Source organism: Lepus europaeus, chromosome 11 (assembly GCF_033115175.1).
Source record: "Lepus europaeus isolate LE1 chromosome 11, mLepTim1.pri, whole genome shotgun sequence".
Taxonomy (NCBI): Eukaryota; Metazoa; Chordata; class Mammalia; order Lagomorpha; family Leporidae; genus Lepus; species Lepus europaeus.
In genome coordinates, this window is record NC_084837.1 from 30,190,793 (window position 1) to 30,209,281 (window position 18,489).

The 18,489-nt window shown below is 39.8% G+C and overlaps 1 protein-coding gene across 4 annotated transcripts in view; it reads left to right on the top strand.

Annotated features, from left to right (window-relative positions):
* MIS18BP1 (MIS18 binding protein 1) overlaps positions 1–18,489 on the top strand; it is a 57,566-nt gene that overhangs the window by 22,863 nt on the left and 16,214 nt on the right. For all 4 annotated transcript variants that reach the window (XM_062205195.1, XM_062205192.1, XM_062205193.1 and 1 more), the window contains 6 exons: positions 568–641; positions 4,289–4,419; positions 9,302–9,389; positions 11,006–11,163; positions 17,232–17,383; positions 18,097–18,178. In XM_062205195.1, coding sequence (XP_062061179.1) covers positions 568–641; positions 4,289–4,419; positions 9,302–9,389; positions 11,006–11,163; positions 17,232–17,383; positions 18,097–18,178 — 685 coding nt within the window. The remainder of the gene's footprint in view (positions 1–567; positions 642–4,288; positions 4,420–9,301; positions 9,390–11,005; positions 11,164–17,231; positions 17,384–18,096; positions 18,179–18,489) is intronic.

Consider the following 18,489-nt stretch of genomic DNA (forward strand, 5'->3'; position numbering starts at 1 on the left):
TTAAAAAAATAATTAATTAATTTTGAGAGGCAGAGACAAAGGGCTTCTATTCCTTGACTCACTTCCTAAATGTCTGCAATGATCAGGGCTGGACTGGGGCCAAAGCCAGTAACCAGGAATTCACTCTAGGACCCCCACCAGCTATGGTGAGTTACCTCACAGGGTCTTCATCACCTAGAAGCTGGATTCAGGAGCTAGAGCTGGGAACTGAACTAGGCACTCCAATATGGGACATAGGTGTCTTAACTGCTAGGCCAAATGTTTACCTTAGGACTTGTGTCATGATATATACCTTGGAATTGTAAATGATTCTCTTCCAGTGGTTGAGATATTTGATATGAAAATACCTGAAGTATAGTTAGCTTGTCATTTCAGTCTCTGTATCTTGTTTGTTTTATTATACATGAATGTTATCTATTGCTACTCAAAACAGAATATGATTGTTACATAATGTGCACTAAGGAGTCACTTGAATTACTTAGATGAGTTTTTTAATTCAGAGCAAATTATTATTGTAATGCTAATACTATAAGTAATACTGAAATACTTTGTTTTATGCTTAATCAGGTAATCCAGCTGCAAGAATGGATGATTAAAGTCATCAATAATAATACTGCTATATGTGTAGAAGGAAAATTGATGTAAGTATAGCACTTCATATATTGTTTAATAAAAACAACATCATTTTGTGCAAGAGTATAAAAGCATCTTCCTATAAAACAAAGACTTTAATGAGGTTATAAACTGAGACAAAAAAGTAAAATGAATATGCAGATCATTGCCATGTTGACTGTACCAGCTTTCTTGTATTTGCCTGTTATTTTTTAGATATTGCATCTTTTTTTCCTGAAGTGCTAATAAGTAGACTGGTATTATCTGCTTAATTGCATGTAATCAGTTAATATTTGCTACATGTATTTCAGTTCATATTCTCACATCTAAATCAAGACAACCAGATTTTTAAATTACTGATCCAGAAAAGGAATCAAAATTATTATTTTTTTAAAGAGTTATTTATTTATCGGAGAGACAGAATCACAGACAGAGTTAAAGACAGAGTTCGTTCTTCCATCCGTTGGTTCACTCCCCAAATGACTGCAACGGCTGGAGCTGTGCCAATCCAAAGCCAGGAGACAGCAACTTGTTCCTGGTCTCCCACATGGGTGTTGGGGCCCAAGCACCTGAGCCATCTTCTGCTGCTTTCCCAGGCCATTAGCAGGGAGCTGGATTAGAAGTAGAGCAGCCAGGACTTGAACCGGCATCCATATGGGATGCAGACACCACAGGCAGAGGCTTAACCTACTATGCCACAGCTCTGGCCCCAAAAAACCAAAATTATTTAAATCTTTGCCTTACAGATACATATTAAGTAATCATTGGCACTTTCTGGTTTTCCCTAAGTGAGAGCATCATCAGCTAAGTGGCCTAGTTTTGTTATTCTATTAGCAACATTTCTTATTCTTCAGCTAATTTCTCAGTGTTAAAAAAATTGTAATAACATAAGATAAAACCATTTAAATTACTTACATGGAAGTTTATAAGTTGAGTATATAAAAATGTTTTTTGCCCACTCTATATATGCTTGCCTTGTACCCATTTCTGTTTTTTTAAAAAATATTTATTTATTTATTTATTTATTTATTTATTTATTTATTTGAAAGAGAGCTAGGAAGAGAAAGAGAGATATTCCATCTGTTGGTTCACTGCAACAGCAAGCAGTGGGCCAGGCTGAAGCTGGAAGCCAGGTCCCCCACATGGGTGGCAGAGGTCCAAACACTTGGACTGTCTTCCGTTTCTTTTCCCAGCTATTATCAGAGAGCTGGATCAGAAGTGGGATCAGACTGGGACACAATCCAGCTGTTTTCACAGGTGGTGGCTTTACCCACTATGCCACAATGCCAGCTCCCGTGCCCATTTCCTTAATATCCAATTTGCATTGTAGATTCCCTTTGTATGAACTCCACTATTGCCACTTATTACCTATATTACTTGGGCAAGTTACTTACCCTATTTCAGCCTCAGTTTCTTCATCTATACAATGATGATAACAGTATTATTAGGGCCAGCGCTGTGGCAAAGCAGGTAAAGCCGCCGCCTGCAGTGCTGGCATCCCATATGGCACTGGTTCAAGTCCTAGCTGCTCCACTTCCCATTTAGCTCTCTGCTATGGCCTGGGAAAGCAGTAGAAGATGGCCCAAGTTTTTAAGCTCCTGCACCTGCGTGAGAGACCTAGAAGAATCTTAGGGCTCCTGCCTCAGATCGGCACAGCTCCAAACATTGCGGCCATCTGAGGAGTGAACCAGCAGATGGAAGACCTCTCTCTCTCTCTCTACCTCTCTGTAACTTGGCCTTTCAAAAAAATAAATAAACTTTAAAAAAAAAATGTTATATACATTATGGATTGTTTTGCAGATTAAATGAATTCATATTTGTAACATTAAGAGAACAGTGCTTTTAGAGTATTATTTAAATGTCTGCTAAAGCAGAAAAGAGTGGAAGAGAAGTAATATTGTAAGGTATAATGTATGAGTTTAATCTCATTTGGTCAAATTAAAGGAACTTAGCTTCCTTATTTATTATAATCACTATTTATTAATTTATTATTTGATCCAGCAGTTACCTACTAGATCTTCATATTCTTTCTATTTTATATTCTTAGATTTAGTTTAGAAATTTGAAGAGTACATAATAGGTCAGTGATTTGATACTTGTTTTATTACATCTGGGACATTTATAGAAGCTGGTGCTGTGGTGGAACAGGTAAAGCCACGGCCTACAGTGCCAGCATCCCATATGGATGCCAGTTTGAGTTCTGGCTGCTCCACTTTCAATCCAGCTCTCTGCTATGGCCTGGGAAAGCAGTAGAAGATGGCCCAAGTCCTTGGTCCCCTGCAGCCACATGGAAAACAGAAGAAGCTTCTGGCTTCAGATCAGCCCAGCCCCAGCCATTGCAGCCATTTGGGGAATGAACAAGCTAAAGGAAGACATTCTCTCTCTCTCTCTCTCTCTCTCTCTGTTTCTGCCTCTGCCTCTGTCTCTGTCTCTGTCTCTCTCTCTCTAACTTGGCCTTTCAGATAAATAAACCTTAAAAAAAAAATAACAAGTAGGGACTGATGTTGTGGCATGGCAGGTTAAGTCTTTGCCTGCAATGCCAGCATCCCATATTGGTACTGGTTCAAGATCTGGCTGCTCTACTTCCGATCCAGCTTCCTGCTAATATGCCTGGGAAAGTAGCAGGAGATGGCCCAAATGCTTGGACCTCTGTGCCCATGTGGAGGACCTGGAAGAAGCTCTGGGCTCCTAGCTTTATCCTGGGCCAGCCACAGCTGATGCGGCCATTTGGAGAATGAACCAGCAGATGGAAGTTTCTCTTTTTCTCACTCTCTCTCTCCTCTTTTTTTTTAAAGGTTTTATTTATTTATTTGACAGGTAAAGTTACAGAGAGTGGGAGACAGAGAGAAAGGTCTTCCACTAGTGGTTCACACACTCCCCAGATGGCCACAACAGCTGGAGGTGAGCCAGTCTGAAGCCAGGAGCCAGGAGCTTCTTCCGGGTCTCTCACACAGGTACAGGAGCCCAAGCACTTGAGCCTTCTTCAACTGCTTTCCCAGGTCATAGCAGAGAGCTGGATTGGAAGTGGAGCAGCCGGGACTTGAACCAGTGCCCATGTAGGATTCTGGTGCCACAGGCCGAGGCTTAGCCATTACACTGCAGTGCCATCCCCTCTCTCTGTCTTTTCTCTGTCTCCTCTTATCTCTAACTCTGCCTTTCAAATAAATAAATAAAACAATTTTAAATAACATTATAAAATAAAATAGCAAGTAAAAACATTTGGCTTTGGGGCCGGCGCTGTAGCGCAGTAGGTTAATCCTCTGTCTGTGGCTCCAGCATCCCATATGGGTGCCAGTTATAGTCCCGGCTGCTTCACTTCCAATCCAGTTCTCTGCTGTGGCTTTGGAAAGCAGTAGAAGATAGCTCAAGTGCTTGGGCCCCTGCACCCGCATTAGAGACTAGGAAGAAGCACCTGGCTCCTGGCTTTGGATCAGCACAGCTCCGACCGTTGCGGCCATTTGAGGTGTGAACCAACAGAAGGAAGACCTTTCTCTCTCACTCACTGTCTGTAACTCTACCTGTCAAATAAATAAATAAATAATCTTTTTAAAAAATTCATATTAGTGTTGCTGTGGCTATAATGCAAAATTGCTTTGTTATATATTTGTATACATATATGTATAAATTGTGACTACTGGTAAAGAGTGGTTTTAACTAGGCTATCTTATTCTCCTAGAGATATCACCAATGTGTATTGGCACAGTAATGTAATTATAGAGCGGATTAAGCACAATGAACTCAAGACTATATCAGGCAACATTTATATATTAAAAGGAATAATAGACCGGATTTCCATGAAAGAAGCAGGTAAATGACCATCATTAGTTGATAAATTATTTTAGTCTGTGTAACATGTTCTAATAAAAATAGACATTTTTAAATTTTTAGCTAAGTATTTAAAAAACTAAAGCAATTAAAAACAAGTAAAACTATGAGTTGATTAGTCTTCTCTGATGTTATCATTGTTACTGACATTATAAATGAATTTTGTGATTTAGAAAACTCAAGTGAAATACTACTTATTTGTAAAGAAAGTTTTTATGTGAATATATTTTAATTCCCTGGTTCTTCTCTTTGTTGATCCTACCTGGCACAACCCCAGTACTTGTGTGATCTAATTTGCTATCTTTTCCTTGCATCCTGCTGATTTTAGCTGGAGAAAAACACACCCAAATCGTTTACCTTTAATTTATCATTACCAACTTAGCGTTACCCCTTGATGTTCCCATAGTGCTACTTGGTATCCTACCATATTTCCCCTAATCAGTTCAACTTTCTTATCCTCCCTGATGACTAGTTAAAATTTTTTGGAAATTTTTTCTTTTTTTTTTTTCCACAGGCAGAGTGGACAGTGAGAGAGAGAGACCGAGAAAGGTCTTCCTTTGCCATTGGTTCACCCTCTAATGGCCACCGCGGCCGGCGTACCGCGCTGAACCGAAGGCAGGAGCCAGGTGTTTATCCTGGTCTCCCATGGGGTGCAGGGCCCAAGTACATGGGCCATCCTCCACTGTACTCCTGGGCCATAGCAGAGAGCTGGCCTGGAAGAGGGGCAACCGGGACAGAATCTGGTGCCCTGACCCGGACTAGAACCTGGTGTGCTGGCGCCGCTAGGCGGAGGATTAGCCTATTGAGCCGCGGCGCCGGTCTGGAAATTTTTAATACCTCTATCACACTCTTGGATAGGAGGGTGTGGTAAAAGGAGAATACCTGAGCAATAAGAATAACCAGAAGAGAATTTCTGCACTACTTTAACTCACCTGTGTATATCTGTATCAGCTTTTAATATGAACAGATGATCCATGATCTTGTCTATGTCAGTCTCTTCATTTGTGTATTAGATCCAGTTTTCTCATTTTCAGAGACATCAATCTAGTAATTCTCTGTTCTCATTTCAAAAAATAAAACAAGAATCCTCTTTTAAAAATCATATTGCTGCCGGCACCGCGGCTCACTAGGCTAATCCTCTGCCTTGTGGCGCCGGCACACCAGGTTCATTGGAGGGTGAACCAACAGTAAAGGAAGACCTTTCTCTCTGTCTCTTTCTCTCACTGTCCACTCTGCCTGTCAATAAATAAATAAATAAATCATACTGCTTTCAGCCATTATTGCTATAAATTATAGCAACATAAGGTTTGTCTATATGTACTATATCTAAATTTCTCAAATTCACTCCCATTTTCTTTTTCTTTTTTTCCAATTTGTTTTAGAAAGCTTTTATTTAATAAATATAAATTTCATAGGTAAGGCTTTTGGAATATAGCGGTTCTTCCCTCTATACCTGCCCTCCCACCCCCAAACCATCCTATCTCCTACTCCCTCTCCCATCCTATTCTTCATTAAGATTCATTTTTGATTATTTTTATATACAGAAAACCCAACTCTATCCTAAGATTTCAGCTGTTTGCACACAGACACACAAAGTATAAAGGACTGAAGTTTTAAGGACAGAGGTCCTACATGTGGAGCAAGTGCACAGTGACTCCTTTTAACACTTGATACTCTTATTTAACGTCAGTGATCACCCAAGGCTTTTGTCATTTTTTTCTTTAACTCACTTTTATAATGCCTTAAACCTTAATTCTTTACTGAAACAGCTTGTATCAAAGTCATTCTCCATATTACTAAAACTAGTACACATTTAATATAATTAATCCACTTACCTCTTTGAAATACTTTTTTTGGTTTCTTATATACCCTATTTTATTTCTCTGTCCCTCACTAGTTTCTTTGTTTAGGTTTCTTTAACTTTTTTTTTTTGACAGGCAGAGTGGACAGTGAGAGAGAGACAGAGAGAAAGGTCTTCCTTTTGACGTTGGTTCACCCTCCAATGGCCGCCGCGGTAGCGCGCTGCGGCCGGCGCACCGCGCTGATCCGATGGCAGGAGCCAGGTGCTTATCCTGGTCTCCCATGGGGTGCAGAGCCCAAACACTTGGGCCATCCTCCACTGCACTCCCTGGCCACAGCAGAGAGCTGGCCTGGAAGAGGGGCAACTGGGACAGGATCGGTGCCCCGACCGGGACTAGAACCTGGTGTGCTGGCGCCGCAAGGGGGAGGATTAGCCTAGTGAGCCGTGGTGCCGGCCTTTTTTTTTTTTTTTTTTTTTTTTTTTTTTTTTGACAGGCAGAGTGGATAGTAAGAGAGAGAGAAAGGTCTTCCTTTTTGCCGCTGGTTCACCCTCCAATGGCCACTGCGGACGGCGCATCTCGCTGATCCGAAGCCAGGAGCCAGGTGCTTCTCCTGGTCTCCCATGTGAGTGCAGGGCCCAAGCACTTGGGCCATCCTCCACTGCCTTCCCAGGCCATAGCAGAGAGCTGGCCTGGAAGAGGGGCAACCGGGACAGAATCCGGCACCCCAACCAGGACTAGAACCCGGTGTGCTGGCGCCGCAAGGTGGAGGATTAGCCTGTTAAGCCACGGCGCTGGCCATTTATCTCTTAAATAATGGAGTAATTTAGGATTTTTTTCTATACTCAGTGCTGTACTGATTCCTATTAGACTTTAAATATCATCTACATGATTACATATTCAAAACATATATCACAAACCAAGACTTGTCATAACCACCCAGCTCATTTTCCATCTGCTAATTGGACATCTCTTTTGGAAAACTATAGGCATCTCAAAATTTGAAACCAGATCTCACTTAAATCTGCTTAGAGTCTTCCTTATCTTTCAGTACTGTGCCAAAATCCTTGGAGGAATTTTTAAATCCTCAGTTTCTCTAAAAACCATCTAGTGTGTCAGTATATCCTCTTGGCATTATCTCCAAAATATATACAAAATCTGAATCTCTACCACACCACTGTGGACCAGACATCTTTCATCTTTTGTCTGCAACATTATAGTAACCTAACTTATTTCATTCTTTGTTCCCTGGCATTTTCAGGCTCTTTTCAAAAGAGCAGCTGATAAGAGTTCTATTAAAGTAAGTCAGATCCTATCACGTGGGATGGGGAACATCTGGCCTGGCCTGTGAAATCATGTGATCTGGCACTCAAGGCAATCACAAGAGGAACTTGAAATTCAATAAATCTGTAGCAGGCTAATTTTATTTTATTTTATTTATTTATTTTTTTGGAAAGGCGGGTTACAGAGAGGCAGAGGCAGAGAGAGCGATAGAGAGAGGTCTTCCATCTGCTGGCTCGCTCACCAAATGACCACAACAGCCAGAGATGGGCTGAACCAAAGCCAGGAGCCTGGAGCTTTCTCTGGGTCTCCCATGAAGGTGTAGGGGCCCAAGGACTTGGGCCATCTTCTACTGCTCTCCCAAGCCATAGCAGCAAGCTGGATCTTAAGTGGAGCAATGGGACTTGAATCAGCACCTATATGGGATGCTGGCACTGCAGGTGGCAGCTTTACCCACTACACCACAGGGCCGGCCCCAGCAGGTTAATTTTTAAGTTGGTAATTTCATATGGCCCATGAATGATGTTAGGAATATCAAAATAGCACTTACTTCTAGTAGATCCTCTGTTTAGAAACTTTCTTACATAGCTTCCTGTTTTGCCCCAAATAAATAGCCAGGCACATAAAATGCCTCTATTATCCAACTGAGTCAACTGCAAATACTAATTTCTGATCATACCAGTTTAGCTACACTAATCATACTGTTCCAGAAGCAGACCAGGTATATTCTTGTTTTGTAGCCTTTTGCTTTGTGTTCCCTCTGTTTCCAATATCTTTTTTTTTTTTTTTTTAAGCTTTATTTATTGGGGCTGGCACTGTGGCGAAGTAGGTTAAGCTTCTACCTGCAGCACCAGCATCCCTTGTGGGAATAAGTTCGAGTCCCAGCTGCTCTACTTCTGACCCAGCTCTCTGCTAACGGCCTGGGAAAGCAGTGGAAGATGGTTCAAGTGCTTAGGCCTCTGTTCCTCTATGGGAGACCCAGAAGAAGCTCCTGGCTTTGGACTGGCTCAGTTCTAGCTGTTGTGGCCATTTGGGGAGTGAACCAATGGATGGAAGACTTCTCTCTGTGTCTCTCCCTCTCTCTGTAACTCTGTCTCTCAAATAAATAAATACTTTTTAAAAAGTTACAGAGAGAGGGAGAGACAGAGAGATCTGCTATCCCACTAGTTCACTCTTCAAATGACAACAGCAGGGACTGAGCCAGGCTGAAGCCAGGAGCTTCAGCTGGGTCTTCCACTTGGATGGCAGAGGCCCAAACACTTGGGCCACCTCCTGTTGCTTTTCCCAGACCAGTAGCCGGGAGCTGGATTGTAAGTGACTGAGACATAAACTAGAGCCCATACAGGATGCTGTCATTGCAGGTGGCAATTTTAACCACTATTTCACAATACCATCCTCTGTTTCTAGTATCTTAACTCTATATCCTTCAAGGCCCACTCCTTCATGATCTTCAAGAATTTGTTCATATTATACTGTTCCAATGAGGACTTTCCTGACTCCTTAAGTTGCTATCCGCCTCTCTTCTGCCCCACTAACATACTAATGTCCATAATCCACCTTTCCTGTAGTACCATCTAATAAATAAGGTATTTATTGATTTGCTTTTTCTTTTATACTACAAGGGAATTTGTCTGCTTTATTAACTGTTGAATTGTCAGTATCAGTAACAATGCCTGGCAGTTAGTAAGCAAAAAGTACATGTTTCTTGAATGATTTAATAAATTACATCTCTTAAAATTCTGAGCTTTTTGATAATTTTTGTTTGCTTATTTATCCTGAAACAGGGTATCCAAATTATCTCATAAGAAAATTTATGTTTGGATTTCCACAAAATTGGAAAGAGCACATTGACAATTTTCTGAAACAGTTAAGGTGAAGTATTAAGTTTTTAAAATTAACTATTGAAGTATGATTTACATTTCAATAAAATGCATCTATTTTAGTTATAAAATGTAATGAGCTTTTATAATTATGTACTTATTTAAAGTGCTTTTTATTTTCTAATACTTATTTTTGGAAGTAGCAGTTTTGATGGTGTCTTTGATCTTTAAATAATTTCAGAAGTAATAACACTTGACTAGAATTTCTGTCATCTTAAGTAAGAATAGAAGGCAAATGAAACTTGAGATGTTTCAAGAAGTCATGCTCAATTACCTACCATTTAAGAGGCGTGTAGTGTTAATTTACTAAAGTTCTTTATCCTTTTTCTTGGTCATTCGTTGTCAGTAGTTATTGAGTATAGGCTACATAGCAGACATTATAAGCAATTTTGGGAAAAACAAAGAATTCGATTAATTCTTGCCCTGAAGGAGTTGATAAGAGACTTTTAAAGTTAATCAGTGCAATGATATAATCTATGATGATGGTTTTCAATGTTTTTTGTAAAGGGCCGGATAAAAGAGTATTTTTTTGGGTGTGTTGTCTCTGCTGTGTTTGCTTTTGCAGTATAAAAGCAGCCATGGATGGTATGTAATTGAATGAGCATGGCTATGATTGAATACATTTTATTTATAAAACAGGCAAATGGCGGCCGGCGCCGTGGCTCAACAGGCTAATCCTCCGCCTTGCGGCGCTGGCACACCGGGTTCTAGTCCGGTCGGGGCACCGATCCTGTCCCGGTTGCCCCTCTTCCAGGCCAGCTCTCTGCTATGGCCTGGGAAGGCAGTGGAGGATGGCCCAAGTGTTTGGGCTCTGCACCCCATGGGAGACCAGGATAAGCACCTGGCTCCTGCCATCGGATCAGCGCGGTGCGCCGGCCGCAGCGCGCTACCGCGGCGGCCATTGGAGGGTGAACCAACGTCAAAAGGAAGACCTTTCTCTCTGTCTCTCTCTCACTGTCCACTCTGCCTGTCAAAAATAAAAAAATAAAAAAATAAATAAAAAAAACCAGGCAAATGGCAAAAATTTGTCCTGTAGTTTTCTAATAATATCAGTTTAAGTAGGAATTATAATAGCATAGAGTAGAAAGCACTTAGGAGTTTATATTTGAGTCCTTTGACTTAATATTATACTTGAATTCATGGAGGAGGGGTTGGAAACCATGAGGACTTAAAAATGTAAGATTAGGGGCAAGTATTCAGCCTGGTAGTTCACCTCTTAGGATGTCTGCATCCTATGTTGCAGTGCCTGGGTTCAAGTTGGATTTGCTTCCCATCCCAGCTTCCTGCTCATGCATATCCTGAGAAACAGCAGGTGATGGCTCGAGTAGCTGGGTCCCTGCCACATATGTAGAGACTCACACTGAGTTCCCAGCTACTTGGCCCAGCCCTGGCTTTTGTGGGCAGAAGGGAGATCACTGTTTTTTGTTTTTTGTTTTTTTCTCTCTCTCTCTCTGTCATTCAAATACAACAAAAATGTAATGTTAAAGCCACTGTTTGCTGAGTCAAAAAACTCTTTGCCTAAAAGAGTTTTATTTGTTTATTTGTGGGTTTAGGTTTTTGGCTTTTAAGAACAAATATTAGAGGGAAAATAATAATAGTTGTTTTTAGGGCTGGTGAAAAGAACAGGGAAAAGGCCAGACAGAAACAGAAAATTGGAAGATTTGTTTCTGACATAAGAAAATCAGTGAAAAATGATAGAGGAGAAAATCAAACAGCTGTCCTCCAAAGGGCCAGCAACACTTATGACCTTGATTGTGGTAACTCAGGTATGTTTAGTCTTTTCTTCTTTGTTGGTATAGAGGTAAGTTTTGACATATGTTTTACATTATTTATAATGTATTGTGTTCTTTGACTTTATATAATCTTAGAATTCTTGATTTATCGTACTAAGGAAAATTAATTGCATTATAGATTACTTGAGATCAAAATTACGTTTATTTCATTAAATACACTTTTTGGGAACAGATGTTTAGTTTAGCAGTTAAGGTACCCATGTCCCACAAAGGAGTACTTAGGTTTAAGTCCTAGCTCTGACTGGATAAAGAAATTATGGGATATGTACACTATAGAATTCTGCATAGCAGTAAAGAAATGAAATCCAGTCATTTGCAACAAAATGGAGCAATCTGAAAAACTTCATACTTAGTGAAATAAGCCAATCCCAAAGAGACAAATACTATATGTTCTCCCTGATCTGTGAGAACTAATAGTGCACCTAAACGAAAGCTGTAGAAGTGAAATTGACACTTTTGAGAAGCAGTGACTTGAATAGCCCTCGTCTTGACTGTTGAGGAACAGGTTTTTTTTTTTTTTTTTTTTAAATATTTTTTCTCTTTTTCATACTATATGTTGAACTCTTTACTTAACATAAAGTTAATCATATGTATATAAAGTCAATTGAAAATAGATTTCAGTAAAAAACAAGAGCGAGAATAAGAGGGAGAAAGAAGTTCGTAACTGTAAAGCTGTATAGTTCTGCATATGTTCCCATGGACTTACTTCTAAGGGTACAGTTTAAAAAGTTGTCATGGGTCTCCAAATCCCATTAAAATTGGTGGTAAAAATGCCATCTTAATTGTTAAAGTGATCGTATTAAGTGTTAAAGTGAACATATAGATAGGATTAAGTGTTAAAGAGATCATATAAATAGTATCAAATGTCTGGTAATAATAATAGAATTAAAAAGGGAGGAATTTCCAACATGGGAAGCAGTCCACACAGCAGACTCATAGAATGACAATTGTTTACTTAAAACACTCTGACCTCAGAATCAGCCCTTAAGGCATTTGGATATAGCTGAAAAGCCCATGAGAGCATTTCAGGCATGGAAAGCCAAGACACTGTGGCAAAAAATATCCTACATGAAGGATCTCTGTGAGTGAGACCCCAGTGGGCCATCAAAGAAGGATGTACTTTTCTCTGAAGGGAGGAGAGACTTCCACTTTGCTTATGGCCTTGTCTAAATGGTGATGGAGTTTGTGGTCACAAAAGGCTTCCATAGCCTTGGCAGCTCATGGCAAGAGCCTTGGGTGATCACTGACGTGATAAATTAGAGTGTTAATTATTAAATTAACAACAGAAATCACTGTACTTACTCCCCATGTAGGACCTCTGCCCTTAATGAGTTACACTATGAGAATTAACTGCAAAACTTGTTCTCAAACAGTACTTTGTACATTGTGTGTGTATGTGGGTGCAAACTGTTGAAATCTTTACTTAGTATAGAGTTGGTCTTCTGTACATAAAGTTAATTAAAAATGAATGTTAATGAAGAATGGGATGGGAGAGTTAGTAGGAGGTGGGGTGGGAGTGGGGGTGGCAGGGGAGTATGGGGAGAAGAACTACTATATTCCTAAAGTTGTACCTATGAAATTTGCATTCATTAAATAAAAGCTTTAAAAAGAAAATCCTAGCTCTGGCACCTGACTCCAGCTTCCTGTCAGTGCAGACCCAGGGAAGTAGTGGGGATGTCTCAAGTAACTGAATTCTTAACATCCATGTTGGAGACCTGGGTTGCATTCCCAGCTCCTGACTTTGGCCCTGGCCCAGCTGTAGCTGTTATGGGCAGTTCCTTCTCTCTGTCTCTGTGTGTATCTGCTTCCCAAATAAATAATAATAATTTTTAAAAAATAATAAGCCTTTTAGAAGCAGACATTCAGCCTCGTGGTTAGGATGCCCGCATTCCACATCAGAGTACTTAGCTTTGATTTGTAATACTAAAGAACACTGATAAATGTATCAGTAAAAGATTATCCTTTGAATTTACTAGTCCCATGGTATTTAGGCTGCTAACCGACCTAAAATCTTTAGTAAACCATGCATATATTTCTGTACCAAATTTCATTCCTCATAATAGACAAAACTAGTTTTCATTCATTGAGGAGATAGCATGTTGTTTTGAATGATGGTTGCTCTAAAGGTAGCTGACAGAACTGTCCTGTGTCAGATGCTAGCACTGTATTCTGCCTCATGTACTACTTCTACTCCCAAAATGTATCAACATTAATTTACAACCCTAAGTAACATAGGTAAGTAAAAGTTATTATAATCTGTTATCTGCATTTCTGTCAATTTTACTCTGACTTTGTAACTAAAAGCTTTACAGAACTTAATAAAGAGCTCAGAATCGTTTCTGCCAGAAACAGGAAACCATACTGGATGTAAGTTTATCTCACTGTAACTTCTCCCAGACCCCATTTGAAGACCCCTCCAATCCAAATAAAAATTTTTTTCCTTATTTCTTCTAGTACAGAGAAAGAAATAACTTAGTATGTAAAGACTGCTTGCCCAGAGGTAACAAAAATTCCTTTAGGACCTATTTGTTTTGAATCTATCCTTATTTCATCAAAAGTCATCCTATTCCCCCTAAATTGACCAGATTGCTTATTGTCCTTGCCAGACCACCTTGAGTATCCTGGAATCCAAGGTCTGCAGCATATGCTGTCTACTTTTTTATCCCTAAATCAATAAATTCCTGAAAGTAATCTCAGTCATTTGTTACTCTTCTTTAGTCTTAGATCTAAACCCAACCCCTACCTCCTGCCTTCATTTACAACAGCATTTTTTAGGGATTCAAGCTGAACTCAATCCAGATCTCATATGTGAGCAGCAAGAACCCAACTACTTGAACAATTACCTGCTGCTATCTTCCAGGGTACTTATTTACAGGAAATTGGAATGCAAAATGAACCCCTGACTCAAACCCAGGCTTTTTTTTTTTTTTTTTTTTTTTAATTTATCTTCTGCTGGTTCACTCCCAAAATGGCCACAACAGCTGGAGCCAGGGCAATCTGGTGCCGCTTCTTCTGGGCCTCCCATGTAGGTTCAGGGGTCCAAGCACTTGGGCCATTTTCCAGTGCTTTCCCAGGCCATTAGTAGAGAGCTGGATCTGAAGAGGAGCAGCCAGGACACAAATTGGCACCCAGATAGGATGCCAGCACTGCAGGTGGAGGCTTAACCCATTACATCACAGCACTAGCCCCAAATCCAGGCATTCTTTATGGGATGCTGGTATCCTAGCTGGTGTCTTAGCTGTGAGGCCAAATTGCTGCTCCACATCTTAGTTTTATATTGTTAGTGAGTATCTTCCTATCATGAGTTATTTTGAGTGGAGGTAATTGGGGCTGTTATTTTTATTATCATTACAGATTCCACGAAGACAATTAAAATGAAAGAAAACTACATCTTAACACTAAACTTTTTTTTTTTTTTTTTTTTTTGGGACAGGCAGAGTGGACAGTGAGAGAGAGAGACAGAGAGAAAGGTCTTCCTTTGCCGTTGGTTCACCCTCCAATGGCCGCCACTGTCCATTGTACATCTTCTAAGAAGGATAACAAGGGGACTAGCACTGTGGCACAGTGGGTTAAAGCCCCGGTCTACAGTGCCGGCATTCCATATGGGAGCCAGTTCAAGTCTCAGCTGCTCTATTTACGATCCAGCTCTCTGGTATGGCCTCGGAAAGCAGTAAAAGATGGCCCAAGTCCTTGGGCCCCTGCACCCACATGGGAGATCCAGAGGAAGCTCCTGGGTCCTGGCTTTGGATCGGCACATTACAACCAATTGGGGAGTGACCCAGCGGATAGAAGACCTCTCTCTTCCTCTCTGTCTCACCTTCTCTCTCTGTGTAACTCTGACTTTCAAAGAAATAAATAAATCTTTAAACAAAAAAAAAGGTGCTAAGCGGTACAAGTACAAGTGCTTGTGCCCCGGCACCTGCATGGGAGACCCAGAAAAAACTACTGGTTCTTGGCTTTGGATCAGTACAGCTCTGGCTATTGGAGCCACCTGGAGAGTGAACCAGTGGATGGAAGAACTTTCTCTCTCTCTGCTTCTGCCTCTCTGTAACTCTGCTTTCAGATAAATAAATTAAAATCTTTAAAAAAAAAAAAAAAAACAGTCCTTTAAGTTCTGTCCTCCTCATATCCTTATAAATCAAGCATAATTTAAACAGTGAAAAGCACAGAAATTTAAAATTGGCTGGGTCCTCAGATATATACAGAAAAAAGAATAACAAAATAGTCTTTAGGTTGGTTGTGAGTCTTTTTAAGTTTCCACTCAATAATCGTTTGTTGAACATATAACAAGACAAAACAACCCATGCTGCCACATCCTTCCCCACAGAAGCTCAAGCCCCCATGCCCTTATCCTAACTTTGTTCAGCTCTGTAAGTTTCAACTGTCTATCCCTCCTTTTGAGTCTCATACTGTATGACAATGGCTTCTGCATTTAGCCATGTAATAACAGTTTTTTCTGTTAACCTATTGTCAATTGATTTCACAGGGGAACTTACTGAATCTTCAGAGGGAGGAGTAAATTTAAACTTCCCCAGGGCCCAGTGTTGTGGTGTAGTGGGTAAAGCCTACTGTCTACAATGCTGATATCTCATATGAGCACCGGTTCCTGTCCTGGCTACTCTGCTTCCAATCCATCTCCCTGTTAATGGCCAATGGAAAGCAGCAGTCGATGGCCCAAGTGTCTGGGTCTCTGCCACCCATATGGGAGACCTGGATGTAGCTCCTGGCTCCTGACTTCAGCTTGGTCCAGCACTGGCTGTTGGGACCGTCTGGGGAGTCAACCAGCCAATGGAATATCTCTCTTCCTTTCTCTAACTCTTTCAAAAAAATAAAAATTAAAAAATTTGAAAAAACAAAACTTCCTGCAATGTACAGGAAACTACAAAAAGTCCATGGAAAATGGAATTAAGATTATTTTTGCAAAAACATTTTTGAAATCTATAGTTTTTTCATAATGTATAGTTTCCACAAACCTTTTTTTTTTTTTTAAAGATTTATTTGTTTATTTGAAAGAGTTACACAGAGAGAGAGAGAGAGAGAAGTCTTCCATCTGCTGTTTCGTTTCCCAACTGGCCACAACAGCTGGAGCTGCGCCAATCCAAAGCCAGGAGCTTCTTCCCGGTCTCCCATGCTGTGCAGCGGCCCAAGGACTTGGGCCATCTTGTAAGCTTTCCCAGGCCAGAGCAGAGAGCTGGATTGGAAATGGAGCAGCCGGGTCTCGAACCGGTGCCTATAGGGGATGCGGGCACTTCAGGCCAGGGCGTTAACCCACTGTGCCACAACTCCGGCCCCTCCGCAAACCTTTTGTTGTACTGTGTAGTTTGATTTTGTTCAAATTTTTAATTAGCATGAATTTAGTTCTGCCTTTTAGTACATAAATTAACAATCTTAATTACAGATGCATGAGGAAATACAGAGAAATAGTTACTAGCTTTCTATTTAGTTGGTGTAAAGTTAGAATGAAAAGTTTGTATTTACAAAATGGATTAACTTAACTGATCTGTCTTTAGATGTGACAAAAGAGAATTGAACAGAATTCTTTGGTATTGGGTGTAATGGAAACCTGTGCATGAACTGCAAAAATTGACACCAAAATTAACTTCTAATCTAAATTATTTTTCCATCCACTTTTGGAAGTCCCTTTGTCCAGAGTGCTGCAGCGTCTGTGGGAATGGCAGCCATATTTGGGAAATGCGTGGGATTTTTCCAGAGAGGAAGGCTCACCTTCCTGTTGTGTTCTCATTGGGTCAGTGTGTGGTCCTAGGGTCACAGCGCTCACTAAATGTGGACATTTCTCAGTTAGAAAAAGGAGAGAAGTTTTTCTAAGACACCTGGGGAGACTGTCATAAGCTCTTGATTGATTTTGAATTGAATAGAACAGGGTCCTATTCAGAGTGATCCTGTCCAAATAAAACTGCTTTATATCATATTCGAATTAGAATAAATACGATGTTGGATTACACAAATTTTTTCTGATTTAATCTTTAATTTGGAAAAGCACTTTACTTCATTTGTTAAAATCTCCATTTTTATGATCACAGAACTAAAGAATAATAAGCACAGTCATTTGCCAGGAACTACAGAATTAAACATTTGCCATGGTAGTTGCCAAAATAAACCAGCATCAAGACTACAAGATGACCAAAAAAATAATACTATTCATAATGGGGGAAGATATGACTTACTTAATCAGGTAAGATATTACTGTATACTGTCTACTGATACTTGGAAGGGTGATGTGGCACTACTGAAAAGGTTCAGAACTGAATCACGAGACATAGATTCTGTTTGTTAAGTATTAACTTTTCATCATCTTTGAGACTGTAGAGAAATGTCTTGGTATTTCCCAGTCATTGAAAAAAGCACAAGCAGCAGTAACAAAAGTTTTAACTCTTAGAGTAAAGCTTAAATTAGATAAACTATACAAAAAGTACTTTTAAAAATCACAGAGAATCATGACCAGCATTGTGGTGCAGTGGGTTAAGCTGCTGCTCGCTATGCCAGCCATATCACAGCACAGGTTCAAGTCCCAGCTGCTCCACATCCAATCCAGCTCCTTGCTAACTCATCTGGGAAAGCAGCCTGGCTGCTGGCTTTGGTGGCCATTCGGGGAGTGAACCTGCAGAAGAAAGATCTCTTTCTCTCCCTCTGTCTCTGTCATTCTGCCTTTGGAATAAATGAATCTTTTTTTAAAAAATCGAAAAACATTAAATTAGGGAAATAATGTAGGATAATGGATACACAGATGTGCTTCTAAAGCTTAAGCTCTGCAAATGAGTTTCTGAATGCGTCTACTAATGAAATTAGAACTATAAGGATCTAGGAGTTTGTATGCTTGATGAATACTGTAAAAATGCTTCCAGTCATGTTTAGTTAGTTATAAGCAAGCTGTCTTTTGTTTTGAAGGAATTAGCTGGAAAAAAAAATAAAAAGTTGCCTTCAAAGAAACTGAAAAATCATGAAAGGATAATTGAAAGTCAGAAGCAAGGTAATATTATCTTTAATAGTTTTATAATAATGCATAGGAAGTTACTATTTGGAATGTTTTTAATATGATAGAAGTTACTTTGTAGATTTTCTTATCTAGTGGTGAACTGTTGAGTAGTTTTAGATGTTTGGTTTGTTATTTTTACAAAGATTATTTGCAGAATAATCTACTTTAAGTAGGATATTACTTACAAATTTTTCTCCTTTTATCTGAGTGCTTAGAAATTTTGTTTAGATCACAAAATCATACATCATTTTAAATATGCTTACAAGAATGATTAGACTGAATTCCTTTGGTAAATTAATTCCATA